Below are 19,242 nucleotides of genomic sequence, written 5' to 3' on the forward strand. Positions count from 1 at the left end.
TCCTATAAAAATAAAATTTTTATGACTCTTAATGTTTTTTTTACACTTTAAGTAAAAAATATTATTAAATATAAAATTTTATGTTGTGCATTTTTAGTGTAATACGTAAAAACATTTATTACAATAAAAATACATATTTTCCTGTACTAATGAATCTTTAGATGCACAACAATCAGAAAAAAAAACAGTACCCAACAATAAGAAAAACAAAATCTCGTTATTATTTTCGTTGCTGACGCTCCAACATTTTCCTGCTATAATGAAATGCATCTAGATTGAAGTTAAACTTACAAGATATGTATATGTCAAGTATGATAAAGCATTAAAATATTATAATTTTAATGAATATATAAATAAATAACCAACTACTGTATTACCGATATACGGAGATGGTCTGATAGTTAGAGGATGATATTGGGTTCAATTCTAACCTAAAAAATGTAACTTAAGTAATCTTTATATGATAGTGCCCTATCAAAAAACGATCCTGTATATAGCTGGGTTGGCAGAGAAAATGTAGTGTTAAGACACTCCGTCCCTTACTTTCCGACCAATATTCGGAGCATTGTGGCTACATTTTGTCTATCACAGCGGTGAAATGACAATAATTCAATCCCCGAAGTGGGGATTGTACCCACAACAATTTTACAGACACTGTAAATAATGTAGTGATTGGTCACTACCTTGTAATATTGTCCTTGTTGGAAATAGAACACCAGACCTTTAAATATATAATATATTATAACAATAAGTTGCATGCTCTATTACATTATTATGCCTGTCAATGTTGTTTAAGTAAGATTCATTGGCTTTAGTTAAAAGGTCTGTTTATATTATTATACTAGCGGACCCGGACGCGGCTACGCCTGCTTGAAATATAAGAATATAATTTCTATACAAATATAATTTCAATCTAGATGAAATGCTAAAAGTGACTATTATATTTATTTTCATAAGGATGAATATCAAAATGACGCGGTAACGAACGCGGTCGCGTAGCGACGACGGTTGTTATTAACATGGCAGAATAAATTGCATGTCAAATTAGAAAGTATTTTAATTTATTAGTATATATGTGTAATGTAATGTTATATAGCCTATAGCACTTCTGAAGAATGCAGCTTTCATACAAAACAAAAACAAAGTAAATCGTTCCAGTAGATCCAGAGATCTTAGCGTTCAAACAAACAAACAAACAAACAAACAAACTCTTCCGCTTTATTATATTAGTATAGATTACTAGCGGACCCGGACGCGGCTACGCCTGCTTGAAATATAAGAATATAATTTCTATAGAAATATAATTTCAATCTAGATGAAATGCTAAAAGTGACTATTATATTTATTTTCATAAGGATGAATATCAAAATGACGCGGTAACGAACGCGGTCGCGTAGCGACGACGGTTGTTATTAACATGGCAGAATAAATTGCATGTCAAATTAGAAAGTATTTTAATTTATTAGTATATATGTGTAATGTAATATTATATAGCCTATAGCACTTCTGAAGAATGCAGCTTTCATACAAAACAAAAACAAAGTAAATCGATCCAGTAGATCCAGAGATCTTAGCGTTCAAACAAACAAACAAACAAACTCTTCCGCTTTATTATATTAGTATCTATACTAATATAATAAAGCGGAAGAGTTTGTTTGTTTGTTTGTTTGTTTGTTTGTTTGTTTGTTTGTTTGAACGCTAAGATCTCTGGATCTACTGGTCCGATTTACATTGTTTTTGTTTTGTATGAAAGCCGCATTCTTCAGAAGTGCTATAGGCTATATAACATTACATTACACATATATACTAATAAATTAAAATACTTTCTAATTTGACATGCAATTTATTCTGCCATGTTAATAACAACCGTCGTTGCTACGCGACCGCGTTCGTTACCGCGTCATTTTGATATTCATCCTTATGAAAATAAATATAATAGTCACTTTTAGCATTTCGTCTAAATTCTATTGAAATTATATTTCTATAGAAATTATATTCTTATATTTCAAGCAGGCGTAGCCGCGTCCGGGTCCGCTAGTAGATAATAATAATATAATAGATATGTAGATAATAAAATATACATATTATATCACTATTTTATAGACTTAATATAATAATTGATATTTTTATTTCATACTGTACCCCTCATAGGTAGGTACATATAGGTACGGAGGGAACCTAGCTTTGATTCACTTCGTTCCCCACGATTCATCCAATTTCATTTGAAGCAAAAAAAATTGTCTTCAGATGTAAATGGAACCCGTTACCATCGCTTGACGTTAAACAAATTCTAACTGCATCTTAATGACGTCAACAAATTAATTTATACCCTCATGCATATAATTACATCATCATGAAACTTCATATTAATACGTTAGCTTAGATGCCAATAGAGTAATATAGTACATCGAGCTGGTTTGGTGGAGCCAGGACCTGAATGGTCAACACCAGCTTTAGTTATAATTTTTTATTTAACTTTATAAGCCTCAAAAATATTTAAAAACTAACTGTACAATGTATACGTGTTTTGACGTAAAACAAACGGAGCGGAAATTTTTTTTAGCTGACATACATTTCCTGTTATAATGATAAGTGTGCATTTTTATCATTTTTTTTAAAACGACTTGCAGGTTGAAATATCATTTTGATAAAAAAATTCAATATTTTTATGACACAGTTTTTCGCTTCGCTTCGCTTTTTCGCTACAAAAAGAATCATATTTAATACCAAGTTCATTATAAACTAAGCTCGAGTAATTCATGCATCTCCTTATAAAAAATATCCCTAAATTCATTTTGAACCCCTTAACTTCCGCAATACACTTTAGTTAATATTTCAGCTGAAAAATTAACAAATAAAGGAATTAGACACATTGCCAGTTGAATATCGCTGCACTCTGTCATGCCAGAGCAAAATACTAAAAATGAATTCCCCCGAGTTGGAATCGAACCTATAACTATCGCCTTAATAAACAGGCGTTGTCACTTAATACATAAAGGAACTGGTACAATGACATTCAGCATTGCGTTTTTCCCTTGGCCCGCGACTTTTTATAGGGCCTTACCTACTACCTACTAAATCATCTAGCGAAACGGTAGTGTCACCATTTGTACTTGAAATTGAGGAATAGAGGTGTTATAATAATAATTTCAATTGTTTCGTACTAGCCATACGGGTTTAGAGTTCAGAGTGTTTGGATGGCTTCCAAGAGTTGCGAGTTCAAATCCCGCTACGTTAATTTTCTAAAAATCTACCTTTCTTTCTTAAGTATGGAATAACACTTTAAAAATATTAATAAGTTCTATTATACATTTTTATAGAGACTGACTAAATACTAAAACATTACTTTGCAACGTATTTAAGTGCAGTATAATCATTCTCATTTCGTATGTGTTTTTAATTTTATTTAGACCTTAATCCCTCGCTCTGGAGAAGACAATGGATTCCTTTGATGTCTGCCATTGAATACGCAATGTGTCTTAAATTAGATGAGTCCGTGAGACAGTGTCTTAACTCTAGGCTCTGCCTACCCTGCTGTTGACAGTATACTGCTTGACGACAAAAAAAAATAAAAAAAATCAATAAAATATATTTTTTTGATCCATGTTCATCTATCGAAAAGAGAGAACAAAATGTCATAGCACGTTTTCTTTACTTTTTCTTCCTAATACAAGAATGGAGGAAAAACGGTTTTTTAGTAAAACATATCCACCCTAGCACCTCTATCTCAACATTAGCATACAATAGCCGCGCGTCCTTGGCCGTATCTATCCATCTTCCGATCAAACGGCTTATCTTCACATGCTGCAGGCGTAGCCACTAGTGAAAATGTTGTTATAATAAACACCTAATTACTTTGTTACAGGTGGAGAGAGAGAAGTAGTGACAGAACACTCTTTTCTTTATTTTTCAATAAGAAAAGCAAGTATTTGTTTATTGGTCAATTTAATTTCGTTATCAAAATAGTATCTATGTTAATATTATAAAGTTGTTTGGTTGAGCGCGCTAATCTCAGGAACTACTCGTTTAAATTTAAACTAGCTTTTCCATTGGACCACACGGTTGAAGCCAGGGGTACATGCTTGTATCTAATAAAAATTTTACCAAAAAAGTTATTACAACTTACAAGTCTTGTATCCTATATCTTATAAAACAAAGTCGCTATTCGTGTCTGTCTGTTGTTTCTAACTCTTCTTCTTCTAAATCACCCAACGGATTTTATTGCGGTTTTCACCATTAGGTCGAGTATTTTTCGTAGAAGGTTTATATATAGTTTATTATTTGTACATTCTTATGTAAATTAACATAAATACGAAAAATATGAATAAAGTCCTACCCGCTGAGACACTTTCGCGCATGCGCTGCTTTAATGGTAAGTACTACATGAAAAAAATGTACTGGAGTATTGTTCCTCTCAATGAGATCTACAAAAAAGTCTGCGAGAGCATATTTTTATCTTTTAAGGATAACGTGTAGTGATCATATTTCTGTCTAAAAATAATAATTTCAATATATTTTTTATTGTGAGGGATATTTTTCCATAATGGTATTAATCCTTATCCTTTAAAATACTTTATTAATTTTCTACGTTAAACGAAGATAAAATTTGCTTTTTACACAATTTGGAAATTGCGAATAGTTTAAGAGAAAAACGCATTTAATTGTTGACACATCACGTCGTTGACACTTCAGCAGTATCGACTCAAGTTTTACTTATCCCTTACTCTCAGCATATAAATAAGTACATTAGTTACGTTGGCCATTTAATGTAGATCAAAACTGTCTTTACTGTTTTTCATTTTAATAAGTACTTTAGAAGTTGTTACAATATCAAAAAATCCTTGCTGCGAAACGGCTCGCCACTCGCCATGCGTCCGCCGCGCCCGCCTGCCTTACACGCATCGGTGGTTCAGTGGTAGAATGCTCGCCTGCCACGCGGGCGGCCCGTGTTTGATTCCCGGCCGATGCATTCTATTTAATTTTCTTCACAGGCAGCCACGTAGTGCTTGCTTTTCATCAGGGACAGAATACCCTCTTCAGCATTAACCACAAACAAAAAAAAAACCCGCCTGCCTTTATAGCAACGAAGATTTAGATGCGTTTGCACGTATTGGATAATTAGAGTTGAATGTATTATTTCAGCGCGATATATATTTTGTAGTAGTTATTAGTAGGTAGGCTTTTGTTTATAATTTCTTCCGTTTAAAAATAGTCATTTAACTATCTAAAAATAGTCATTTAAATATATTTTAATAAGTACTTGAAAAGATTAGTAGCACAGATTTAAAATTACGGTACCTACTAAAAAATCCTTGCTGTGTAAAACAATTGGAAAATCCTTATTGAAACTACGAAAATGCGGGTTGCATTAGGGTTTAATTAATTTTCACATTATATTAAGTGCTTTGCAAACATACATTATATGAATAATCCAGTAGTAAAAGCGGGCGAAGCCGCAAGGGGGTCGCTAGTACTAAAATAAAATTGTTAACTCCTTGATTAAAGCGTCATGTTTTAAAAAAATCAGCTTAATTCTGTATCCTGCACACATCAAAGTAGGCATAGGAAAACTGGTGCTAAGAACCTCCGTTTCCCAGATGTCAATTTTTAGTCGATGAAAGCTGGGACTACGGTATTATTTAATATTGAACTAGGCTCTTATTTTACTTGATATTGATTAATATTACTAAATCCAACATTTATATTGATATAATTTCTATGTATTTCTTGAAAATAGTATTATATAATAATATAATATTATTTTATTTCATTCTCTAAAACTTCTGTTCAATCACTACCACGTGTTACACTAAAAAAAACTTTTTGCTCTATAAAAGATAATGTCCATCCAAGTTTTTTACCCAAAAGGGAAGTAAATTAACCTTTTTTTATCTACATACGCAGTTATTTTAATATATTTTTTCTTAAGTTAAAGGCAGGCAGTTCCTAGTAAATGTTGTTATCTCATTAATTAGAGTAACGTTAGAGGAAGGATGTACCCTGCGGAGATTTTGTATAATTTTACATATTAAGTAACTAACAGTAGCTTATACAAAATATAAATATATTATACATTTTTTTCTATGAATAATTTTGTAAATAAAACTTGTAGTTATATTAAAATTATTTTGTAAATGTGGTTGTTGTTTTTTTTTAGCTTCCAGCAATATTCTGTACAGCATGATAGGCATAGGGAATCTGGGAACCTAGTGTTAAAACACTTCGTTCCCATTAAGACTTCCACTATCCAATTTTCACTTTATATTTATAGAAATTACATTATTATAATTTCAAATCAATTGAAAGACACTAGCACATACTAGTGTTAAATCACTGTTTTCTCCTTCTCTATATCATATTAAAAAATAGCTTACGTCATCTAAATAAAACTATACGTTTCATAAAAAAATACCATTACAGAATATAAAATTTAAACTTTTTCATATAAAAACTTTTATTTTTTTAAACAATACACCTATATAAAGGTATAACTTTTATTAAGGTCATACGAGCGGGGTCTCGCAAAGGTCAAGGAATGATATTTTCTGTTACAATTTTTTATGTAACTGTACCTACATCTATATAATATATGTATATAGACATAAATATATAAATATATAAATATATGAGACCGTTGTAAGTTCGATTCCCATTCGGGGAAAATATTTTAACATAATAACGGAATGTCCCAACACTAGGCTTCCTATGAAAGGAAAAGCATAGAAATTAAAGAAAAGTAGAGGCAAAGGAGAGTATGGCAAGATACGGCACTTTCCGTCATATTTAGAAGTTATGGGCTATGTTAACCTGCGTAAACCAACGCCACACCGATCTAATTAAGGATATTTTGAAAAGATTATAAAAGAAATTGAATCCATTACTACAAAAAAAGTCTTTAGTCTATACAAGTAACTATTATATATAATTGCATTAAAAATCAACAATCAATTAAAATATAACTGTTATAGTTTATTGTTATGCTACGTAAGTAGTAGGTTCTATTATTATTAATTTGTGCATTAAAATAAATAATATAAAACGTTTAATATTTATAGAAATTATAATATGTAAAAAATAGATAGGGTAGATATTTAAGTATGTTTATTATTAATACAAATAATAATTAAGAATAATAGACAATAATAACAAAATCTATCGTCACGTATTAAATACGATAGGTGTGGGTTCGATTCCAACGCAGGTAAAAACCGAGGCGATGAGATCCGCAACTCGATATGCAATATTTCAAATTTAGGCAGAGAATTGAAAAATGGAGAACGGAGTGTCTTAACTAAGTAACTGAAGAGATTTCCTATGGCTATCCTGCTGTGTGCGGGATTCAGCGTGAAAAGAAAAAAGCACACACAACAAAGTTATATATATATGTAAGTACAGGAAACCAAGTTACATTTAAATGTAAAACGAAAGCTAAATAAAAAAAACAAGGTGAAACAGATTGGAGCGTCGTCGTAATAACTTAATTTAATTAATTACTCAATTATTCAATGAGTCAATTAGCTAAGTAAACTATATTCAACGAGATTGGGAAAAGTTTAAAATTATTAAAAAAAAATTTTTTTTTGCTTCACGCTGTATCCCTCATGTAGTAGAGTGGGCAAAGGGAGATAAGTGTTAAGACACTCCGCTATATTTGTTTTACTATATTTACTTTGTTGTTTTTTCTTTTACCTCTACATTGATAAAAAAAAATTATGAACCAGTTATAAACTTCTTTATATATAAAGTTATATTTATTTTATAATAATCTTTAATAGTAAAATATAAACATATTTCAAGAAATTACTTCTATGAGATACTGGATACTCTCACTAATATATAAAATTACTTGAAATAAATAAAATTTGACTCTATATCTAAGAAAATAAGGTTTAAAATGGAAAAAATCTTTAAGGTCTAGATAGATTTTATCGTAAAATCTAAGTTAAGACCTAGAATCGTTGATTTACAGTAGTTTTAATTAGTACTAAAATTAAATCGGTTTTATGCGATGCTTTTTAATATACCTATGTATATTGACAGGTTACTTATCTATATATCATATACGAGTATATGTTCGACGAGTAGCCCTACAAGAAACTATTAGTTTCTTATTTTATTAAATGAAATAACTAAAAACTTTGAGGCCAGTGGTGGCGCAGCGGCACAAAGTATGACTGTATATGCGACAGGTAGTGGGTTCGAAGTGTTCCCGCTCAAGGAAGTGGAATATTTATGTATTTATTTCTTCACACTGGTGTCGACTGTCGAGGTTCCCAGGTGAACACTAGGTTCCCAGGTTCCCTCTGCCTACTTTGCTATGTGCGGGATACAGCGTGTCCCACGATGTTTATAAGCACATATATCACAAAGTTCTGGTTAATTATATCTACTAACAAAGTTTCATAAAGTAACTCAAACTAAAATTATAAACTTCGAAACTACAGATAAATGCTTTTAATTACTGTCGAACTTGAAACTATAGAGAAAAGTTGCAGGAATATTAATAATATATTTCAAGAGACGGTTTACTAATTTTTGCCTGTGACTTCTATCGCTCCTTAATATATAGGAGAATAGACAAATTAATTAGATTTTTTTGAAATCAAGACAGTGCTTATTGAATGGCGGATCTTAACGCCACAATTAGTACAGGGAAATGAAGATTATTGACATCTCTGACTGAGGATCGAGCCCACTACCGTCGCTTCTACAGCCAGATACTGTTCCACATAGTTGAATATGAAAATCGGAGTAAATTGTCACTAAGCTCCTTCAGGGTACCTTTTAAAAATATTGACCAAAATTACACAAAGTTAAAATGCCTCCAGAATTCAGCGAAAAGTGGGGAACGGAAATGTCTTAATGGGAACGGAGTGTCTTAATACTAGGTTCCTGGGTTCCCTCTGTCTTCCCTGCTATATGTGAGATACATAGTGGAGCTAAAAATATTTAAGGGAATTAAACTTTCTAAATAGTCTTTCTTCATAAATTCATATATTTGGCTTGTTTTTTTAAACTGGAATTATATGCAAGCCTCTATTTGATTTAAATTTCACGTTTCTCGTATAGCAAAGAAATTTAATAAAATTGGTCTATTTTTTCACGCAAAAATTTAAGTAAACTAAACTAAAATATCATAGAAGTTAGATATTATGTGACAAGTAAGTAACTTAACAAAGCTACTTTAAAAGTAACGTTTTAATTCTACAATCGTTAGAGTATTCGTACCAATTGGTTCCCAACTTTGTTCAATTACAATTAATTGTTTGAATTGAAAACAATTTTCCAATTTACTTTTGTTTTTCATGTAGGTACCTACTCTAACATTCGTTTGGGCTGTAGACTGTAGTATTTCATAAGATTATAAATAGTGCTATTGTAGTTCTGAAATGGTTTTATTTTGTTACTTCTAAAGTCATTTACTTTAAAAATTTGACTAGTTGAACGTACTAACCTCATCAATGGAATGGATGGAAGACAAGACTAGAAGTATTCTTGTCTGAGATAGTCCATTTAATGAATAAGGCTAATGGATATAGTCTAAAGACTATATCCATGAGACTATATCTATCCATATCCAATTCAATGAGGCTAAAGCCTTTCCTCATTGAATTGGATATCTCACATCACGCTACAATCAATAGGAACGAACTAACAATAAAAAATGCTGCACAACGGGAGAACTTAAGATTTTCCGTTGCATGTTGTGTAGATATAGTAGAGTCGATGAGTTGTGGCTGTAAATTTTAAGATTTGGATTTTGAGGGATTTTCTTATTTTTCATCTTCTTCCCAAATAAACAATTGCAATAGTTCAGAAAGCTTAACTATAAGGCTTAGTAAGACTTAGTAAGAAAGAAATAATCCACACCACACCAAAGTAAATAAGAAATAAAAAATAATAATAAAGAAACAAAAGTAACGCTCATTTCATTTTCATTTTATAATGATTCAGCCATTTCATAAAAAGCCACTTTAACAGAAGCCGATATTTTTTATCTATTGTACAATTGTCAAGTCACTATATTTGAGGGGCCGTGATTGGTTGACAGGTGATCTTTGACGGCCAATCAGAGCGGGTTCCAAATTTGAAAGTCATCTTTTCTAACATTTTAAATGATGACTAGCATTATCTGTATATATATAGAATGATATATATTCTATTATTATAATATATAGGTGATATATGTTATGTATTTTGTGCTTGTTATATTTTAAAATTAAATAATTTTACAATCTAGGTATTCACAAAGCAGCGTGTTAAGCGACGGGACTCAACGCTGTACTATGTCTACCACAGCGAGTAAGTGAAAATAATCCAGATTCCCGAATACAAATCTAATCCACAACCACCTCAAAAGACTCTGAGATAAGCTAAGTAGCTTTTAAGTCTCAAGTGTTTGTAGAAACATTTTCACCTCTGACACATTTTACGGGGTTGTTAGAAAAAAGTGGTTGATCTCTTATTCTTCTATTTTCTTTAGATAAGCTAGTGGAAAGCGAAGCGAGGAACGGAGGTTCAATCTGTCTATCCTGCTATACGTATACTAATGATGTTGCTGAAACGTGGTGTGTTTGAATAAAGTAAAACTTATATAGGTACGTATAGGATAGCCAATTTATTAAAAAAGGCTATACACCGAATTGTGTCGATGTTACCCACAATCCGGTATATACAACTCTTATTTATGTCCATGTAACCATGGCTAGGCAAAGCCATCTTTAAAAGCTAGTGAGTATAAATCACAGATTTTTAATATATATTAAATAGGTATCGACAGGAGAACCAGCGCGTAAATCCAAGCACCACCCAACACCACCTCTACAATCATTAGATTTTCTCACAACAATTTTTAATCTACAATTTCCACTGTGAACGTAACGGACAAAGCAGAAAATAACATTACTAGAAATATAGAGAGGCCGCGTTTCGTCACACGGTTACCACGCTACTCTTATACTTATTACGAATTAAAGTCATCCATCATCATTTCATACTGACACGACGCCTTCCGATCGACAAATGAGTTTTTTTTAACCCCGCGGTAGCTTTTATATTGTTTTTTTCTTAAATTTTTAGTCTATTGTTTACAGTGACACCTTACTATGCCTTTTGTTATCTGTGCTTTTGGTTCAACACGTTTTTTTTGTCTGTACCAAATTGACGTTAGTTATGTTATAGGATAATGATGTGGATTTTTAATTATGTTTGAATAGCCCTTTTTTTATGGGTTCTAATTTGATTTTTATCTATTGTGTTAATTTGTTAGGTGTTGTATTATAGAGATACCATATGACTACTTAATGCTATTACATTTAAAAATATATTAATATGATTGTTTGAATTGTAAAACGTGGAAAATTATTTGACACCTTGGTAGTGTAAAAACTATGGCTGAATACGAGAAATACACAAATATCTATAGGTATATTAAATATACGTGATCAAAATTTCTTAATTGTAAATGCAAGGCATAAACCGAATTATTCGCGTATATTTAGTATCAAATATTTTTGGAAAACGTATGTTTTGAATACTTTCCAGTACCTAGTGGAATGAGGTAGCATGTAAACGCGGTAGGTTGTGGGTTCAAAATAATATTGAATATTTCCATTTCCTCGCTTTGCACTAACGAGTTGAGCTTAGCCACTTTACATGCAATGACTTTAAGAGTCGGCAGAAAGTGGGGCACCGAAGAGTTTTAATATACGGAGTGTTTTAACACCAGGTTCTCATTAAGACAATACCCTCTACCTGCGTCGCTATGTACGCAATAGTGTAAAGATAACAGAAAATAATATACCATCACTATCTTCTCCAGTTTCTCTGTTATTTGCGAATAACTCAAATACACACAAAACATTAATTTTATTTGCTATTCAGTTCCCTTTGACTTTTGTTTTTTCCAAGGTTACAAGCAATAAGGTCAAACGTAAATCATTACATGTAACAAAAAAATGATTGATCGATTCAGCCTTTCACTACAATTTTGGGATACCTACTTACCTACTTAAGGTTACGAAACTACAGTATTTATTAAGATATTAACTTTAGCAAAGTTTTTTTATGTATTTGTATATGAAATTGATAGATCCGACTGGACTATGGGGAATGATTATAATTATATTATTTCCATTTTACGGCTTGGATAGGTAAAGTGCGGCGTTCAGTTGCGGCACTTAACACTTAATGTCCTAAAAATTTAGGGGAAAATGGGGAATAGTGTCTTAATAAAAAGTTCCCTCTGCTTGTCCTGTTATATGCGAGATACATCGTGAAGCTATAAAAAAAGAAAATTTAAGGCTTAATTAGTCAAACAAAAATTTCAGTTTCACTTATAAATCTGCCATTAATTTTGATTTTTTATGGATGCTAAACATATACATATATCAAATAAAATATATAATTTCTATTATATTTTTTTTATTATAAACATTCAACGCCATATTTATATCTAAAATAATTAGTCACTCAGTCCTTCATCAACACCTTGCAAAAATTCAAAAACATTAGTACAAAATAACACAAAACAAGCAAACGAACCCGCGACATCCGTCAAATAAAACAAAACCAAAGGAAACGGTAGCGAGGTGGGCACTGTGGGCACCGAAATTGATAAAAAACACCGGCTCGGCTCATCAAAGTGCGTCGGACGATATGTGAGAAAAATTAAATTATAATAAAATTAACTTCAGATTGCTATACCGTTAGCGTACTAAGAATCGTTAGAGGGAACACAATTATATGCTTCACTTGTGTATCGATAATTGTTGTTTTTTTTTCGTTATCGGCTTATCTTTTGATTTTTTTGTTGTTTTTGTGTATTGAAGTCGTTGTACAGATGACGCGTGATTAAACATGGTGGTAGTGACTTCAAATTCAACAAATGATAATATTTTTAACATTTTACTTTTAAAAATTAGTAATTGCACTAAATGATGGAATTGATGGATTAAAATGACCTAAAAGATTTTCTCTAAGCATATGAGGTTGCGTTTGCGTATATGTTTATACTTATTTATATCTCCTTTTTCATGTTATTTGTGTTTTCGCCCAAGTAAGGTATCAGATGAAATGGTTCTGGCAACGTAAAGCTAAGCTTGAATTTTAGAAAAGCTCTAGACCTCTAAGTTTTGTACGGAACCCTCGATGGGCGAGCCTTAGTTTTTTTTATGTTATAAAGTATGTTCTGTTCTATTATTATCAACAAACATTCTGGTACAGTTTATTCAATTTTTAATTTGAATATAAAATTTACATATTTTTACCTACAGGTAAATATATACTGTTTACTAAAATACGAACAATTTAATTATCAAATCCAAAAAACAAAAGTTTAAAAGAAATACACAAATGTATGCAAATGCATGAATTATTTAAATTCTCTTATAATTTAAAATATTTTTGCCTTTATTTGGGCTTCATGCACACATTGATCAGAAATAATGCGAAGATATTATGTTGATGAAATCATTTCGCGTATTAAATATTTTTTCATCCTAATTCAAAAACAAGGAAAAGTACTTAAAAAGAAAAACAAAAACTATCTAGTACCTAATAGCTAGTACAAACATACACTCGACTACCAATTAAAAGAAAACATACTATCTAATTATCTATTGTACTAATTAATACTAGTACTCTACACTTCAAGATTTCAAAAGTTTTTCTATATTTTCTTTTTAATTTCTCCATCAAGCTTAACAAGACAGAGACAGAATGCTTGGTATATCCGCCATTTACATAACATGGCGCCCGAACTAATTAGACAAATTTACATATGTACGTCAAGGGAATTTCTTTTCATTTTGTACGTCGGCACTATTTTAAATTTCAAAGTATCATTTAAGTATGGAAAAATTACAAGATCTATTATTATATATTGTAATGCACACTCGTCAGCTTTCATTATGCGTGAGCATGTAGGGAGTTCGATTACCATATTAATTGTTATTAGCATACGGTATATATTATTTTTATTACAATATATTTTATATCTCTAAATGTGTCTACTATGAAAAGAAGTAATTATAATGTATTTTTGTAAGTCTTTAGTTTTGTAATTTATATTTAACTATACTCGAACATACAACATTTTAAACAACAGCTAGTAATATAAGTTAGTTTTAGATTATTTTATATAAATAATATATATTTTTTATTGTTGCGACTTATGGAAAATGAAGTAAAACAAATTCTATATAATAAAAAATTTAAGTAAAAAAAATATATATTATATTAGTCAAGTCATTTCTAAGTATTCTAAGGTCTGTGGTGCCAGCGCGGCGATTATTCATTCTACACGGTGACACATAACGAATCAATTCTTTACGAGCCAATCGAATTGTTACGTACGGCGAAACATTTTTATTTTTCCATATTATAATATTATATATATATATATGTATAGGTATATATCTAAAATCTTATATATATCTTTATTAAAATATTGTAAAACTCAGTAAAGCTTTGTAATTTAGAAACTTTTCGTGTTTATTAAATGATTGAGTAAAAATTAGTTTTTCAAGTTTTAGTGTTTTGTAAACTCAGAAATCTTACGAAATTATGAATTATTCAGATGTATGCAGTTAGTACTAATTTCAGTGATTAGTCACTACGTTCTCTACTTTCGTTTCGTTTTGTATATTTAAGTATACATAAAAATAAAAAACTTAATATGAATTTAAATCCATCACGGCCGCCTGACTATGAACGCGACGGTTATAGGTTCGATTTCCAATTGAGGGAATTATTTATTTTTATTTCTTAGCTCAGGTAACAGGACAAAGCGAGGGATTGATTTCCGCCACTCAACATGGAATATCTAAGACGCAAGGATCGGAGTGTCATAACACTACGTTCCGTCTACCTAACCTGCTATGTGCGAGATACAGCGTGAACTAAAAAAATACTATTACGATATACAAACCTATGTAGATATTATAAGTATTATGAGTCTAATAAAGTTTATTGCATTCTAATAAATCTAAACATAACGTAAACGGAAACAGAGTAACCATTACAAATCAAATGTCAAAACACACATCAAAATGTCATTCTATTTTTTTTCTTGAAAGTCGATTTCACAATGGCAAAAGCAAAACAAACACTTGTCTATGCACTTAAATATTAAAGAAAAAAAAATCCATACAGCAAATTGTTATTTCTAAACGCCGCTATCCGTCACAGATTAGATAGGAAAAAAATTGTTGTCTTTTAATTACACGTTATATCTTTAATGTACTACCGACTTTTCGTTTTAGCTATGTCATTTTGACACTTAAGTCTTAAGAAACAGATTTTAAATTCACATATTAGGAATTGAATAGAAAAAATACAAGAACATACACACTTGTTTAATTATTACCTTCACGACGTAATTACTAGGTTTCGTTTTTACGTTTTTTTATTTTATTTTATTTTTTTTAAACTGGATTGAGGTACAGATAATAAATATATTTTGATTTTTCAATATTTCGCCGATAGTTAGGAAGGTAGGTACCACCTATTGGTGTTTCGTCGAATTGTCTAAATCGTTGAGGTCATTGACTTATGCTGGAAGTGTGGAATTAAAAATTTTCGTCGAAAATAGTTATGAGTAAACCTATTTAATTTGTTTCCTTTACCATTTCCTTCAGGTAAAGGTAACGGTAAGTTAACACAAAAAAAACGCCCATTTCCGTCAATTCATGAATAATATTAATTTTTTCACGCAAAGATTCGTTTTATAAAATTGCAAATTTTTTACCATTCAATACTCTCAATTTTTTTATATAGATCTAATAAAAATAGACTATACATAAAACGAAAGATACATCACTTACCTGTGTCTGAGTTAACCCTAAGCTTGCCGCTAGTTCGGCCCTTTCGGGCAAAGCTAAATATTGTGTTCTTTGGAACCTCCTGTTCAACTGTTGTAGTTGGAGACTGGAGTAGATCGTTCTAGGCTTCCTCATCTTCTTCCCTTTGCCATTCACTCGTAGGCCAGGGTCATCGGAGAGACCACATTTTTCTGTAAAAATGTAAATATACCATGTTAGTTATATTTAACAATTATTTTGAGGTTAACTGATAAAATTGAATTGGACGACGATTTTTTCAGAGCTATTACTGCAAAATGAAATATTTATTGGTTTTTGAAGACATAAGCCATTCCATACTGACTAAAATGACGGCTGTATTATTATAAAAATACAATAATAGTAATAAACAATGCTTTGAACATTAGGCCTATATTATGCATTATATGAGTACTCTTATACATATATGCCCTTTTTAAATTTAAAACTTTGAACCCACAACCACTTTGGATACTGTTGATGAGTCACGTTTCTCACTACTGATTGATGTAAAGGAAATTCAATATTTTATGTTATAAATCACTAGCTACTTGTACATAATACGTAAGTTATAATTATTGATATCAATCGATCTCCCGAGATATTTTGTTATTATACAGGGTGTCTTTTAAAGGAAATATACAAGGCATATTGAAGTCATGAATAGTTTAAGGTGTAGATCTATTAAACAAATATTTTTTTCTAATAAAAAGAAGTAACGAAAGTATTTTAATAGGACTAGTTTCCACATCTATTACTTATTTGTGAAAAATGAAAATTCTAAATAATGTGACCATTGTCAAAATATGAATAAAGTATCACCCTAGTTTCCCTCCGCCTACCTTGCTGTATTATAATATTGGAAGCACTATTCAAACGTCAAGTTACATAACAAGTCAGTAGAGTTAGTCCTACAGAAAGCTCCCATCGGCCAGGAAAGCCGGCCGGACCAGACTAAAAGATACACACCATAAAATTCAAAACTTATAATATATTTTTATTATTAAAATTTAAAACATAAAAGTAATAAGATCAATATTAAATAGAGAACTAAAAGAGTATGCTATAGTTAGAGATTGTCATCAAAATATTTTTATGGCAACAAATCAAACGAAAAGTATATCACTTAAGATCTCGTGATATGTAATTAAATGTTAACCGACGATTATAAAGTAGCTTCATACGTTTCTATACGGGGGATTTATTGCAATTCGTGTGAACAGGATCTTATACAGATCTACACTACGTGTACGTAAGAAAGAATAAAATATGTATATTGTTTTATATAACATTTTATCGGCGTGGAAATTTTAAGCTTTACCACCGTAAAACAAATAACGTAATATTTTAAAAAATTGAGCGGTGCTTGGTTTTGTACTAACACTAGGTTCCCTTTACCTCCCATATGCCCACATATCCGGAATGTACGATGAAAATAAAAAAATAAACATAGAAAATTCAAATTATATATTTTGGATTTTAGTCAATGTGAATTATTTTTTGTAGACAATTTCTGGAGCATTTAAGTAAAGAAAAAATTTTCAAGAATAGTTCGCATTTTCTTAAATACCACAAGAATCCCGATAAGCACCTTTAATGGATATTTGTAATTTTATATTTTTTATTAATTTTGTAAGAGTTTTTTACATCGCAAATAAATGTCATGTTATGAATAAAACAAAATGATGTAAAGATTAAAATATGTTAAAAGCATCACCTGCTTCTTATTCTTCTTTAGATATTAAATATTTATACATCGATGCCACTATAGCACGATTATGATGTACATAATGTGGATGTGGATTCCTAATATAGTTGTAGGTTCGAATCTCGTTTGAATAAATGCTTATATTTGAAATATTTGTAGATGTTTAATTCACGTCTATTGGTCTACGATTATATATATATAGTTATTATTTAAAATTACTTTTAGACCTGTACCATACATCTATTTTTACTATATGGAAAAATAATTAAAATATTTTAAAATCAGTTAAATCAAAAATACAACCAAACTTAGTTTACTAATGAATATCTAATAGTTTATTTATAACATTCCTATACAAATATTTCATATATTATTTTAGCTTCAGCATATAGCAAGGCAATACCGAATTTTTTCTCGTTACCAGGCCGACGAATATAATTTAGTTCATTCTCTCAAGTGAGAACCGAACCCACAATCATCGTGTTTTCAATCAGAAGCGAAGCCACTGCATCACAACGGCACATTTAAATATTTTATATGTACATCATATTTCTTATCATAATAGGGGGTAAAGTCAGTTACGTCAGTACGGCGTTTGATATACGAGTATTACTTGAAAACAAACATTTATATCTTGTTACCTAAAGTATAGTGGTAATAAATTTCACGTTATACTAGTTTATGTAAATTTTGAAATAGAGAACACAATTATGAGATATCTTTACGCTTATACCGTATATAGCAATGTAGGAAGAGAGTCCCTTGTGTTGAAACACTCCGTTCTCAGCTTTTAGATCGTTTTATACTAAATACAGACAAGAAATTGGGTTTATTTTATTTTAGTAAAATTGTTTGTCCAATTTTGTTGTATGAAATGTGTAAGATCTATAAATATCGTTAAGTTTCTTTAAGTTGCTTTTACTTTCAAAATTTAGTTTAAAGAAGCTTAAAAACTTGACGTTTTGAACCATCTATGAGTTTTTAAGGGTTAATTAAGACTAAATAATAAATAATTAAAATGTTTTTCCCCAAATTTTAGTTCTTATTTAATTTTGTAAAAAGCTTAATAATATTATTAATTAAAAAAAAGGTTCAAGTACTATAGGTAGCGCAGTATAATAAAATATACTTCAATTGATACTTCAGGTAGTCCTAAATACTTTTCCATTGAGAGGCATTCCCATGGCTTTTCTATATACATAGCTATAAATATATATACATTTACATTCAAGTCGGCTTTACAAGACAGGACAGACAGACAAAACAATGCGAGCCCGAGGTGTAGACACACCCTACTAGTGATGTGACTTTTGTCGATATGCTAGTGATGTATTTAATTTTTTTTTAATAAAATACTAGTTCTGTTTGAGTATAGTTTAACTGCATTGTGTAAAAAAATGAAATTTAGTGATAATCGCTCGCTTATTTTGTATGTTAAGGCAATATACATAGACAGATAACGCACTGACGAAACTGCTGGATTTAGAGTGCTGTATGAATTGGCATGTACTTGCCTATACTTCCTAACCTAGGTAGCTTAGGAAGTATAGGCAAGAGGATTTCAAGAAAAATCCTACTCGACCGTGGAAAACACTACAGGACAAACAAAAAATATATATTTTAAAATTATATTCTTTTAACTTCTTTTACTTAGTAAGAAACAAGTAATAAATATACTAACTTAATGCGTAAGTG

General features: G+C 30.6%; 1 protein-coding gene across 4 annotated transcripts in view; it reads right to left on the reverse strand.

The window, feature by feature from the left end:
* The window catches only part of LOC146537298 (homeotic protein distal-less-like), a 94,767-nt gene that overhangs the window by 49,133 nt on the left and 26,392 nt on the right, over window positions 1–19,242 (reverse strand). For all 4 annotated transcript variants that reach the window (XM_085187667.1, XM_085187665.1, XM_085187666.1 and 1 more), the window contains exon 3: window positions 15,825–16,012. In XM_085187667.1, coding sequence (XP_085043793.1) covers window positions 15,825–16,012 — 188 coding nt within the window. The remainder of the gene's footprint in view (window positions 1–15,824; window positions 16,013–19,242) is intronic.

This window comes from Heliconius melpomene, chromosome 7 (genome assembly GCF_056956725.1).
Source record: "Heliconius melpomene rosina isolate 202511_hmr_F chromosome 7, ASM5695672v1, whole genome shotgun sequence".
Classification (NCBI taxonomy): domain Eukaryota; kingdom Metazoa; phylum Arthropoda; class Insecta; order Lepidoptera; family Nymphalidae; genus Heliconius; species Heliconius melpomene.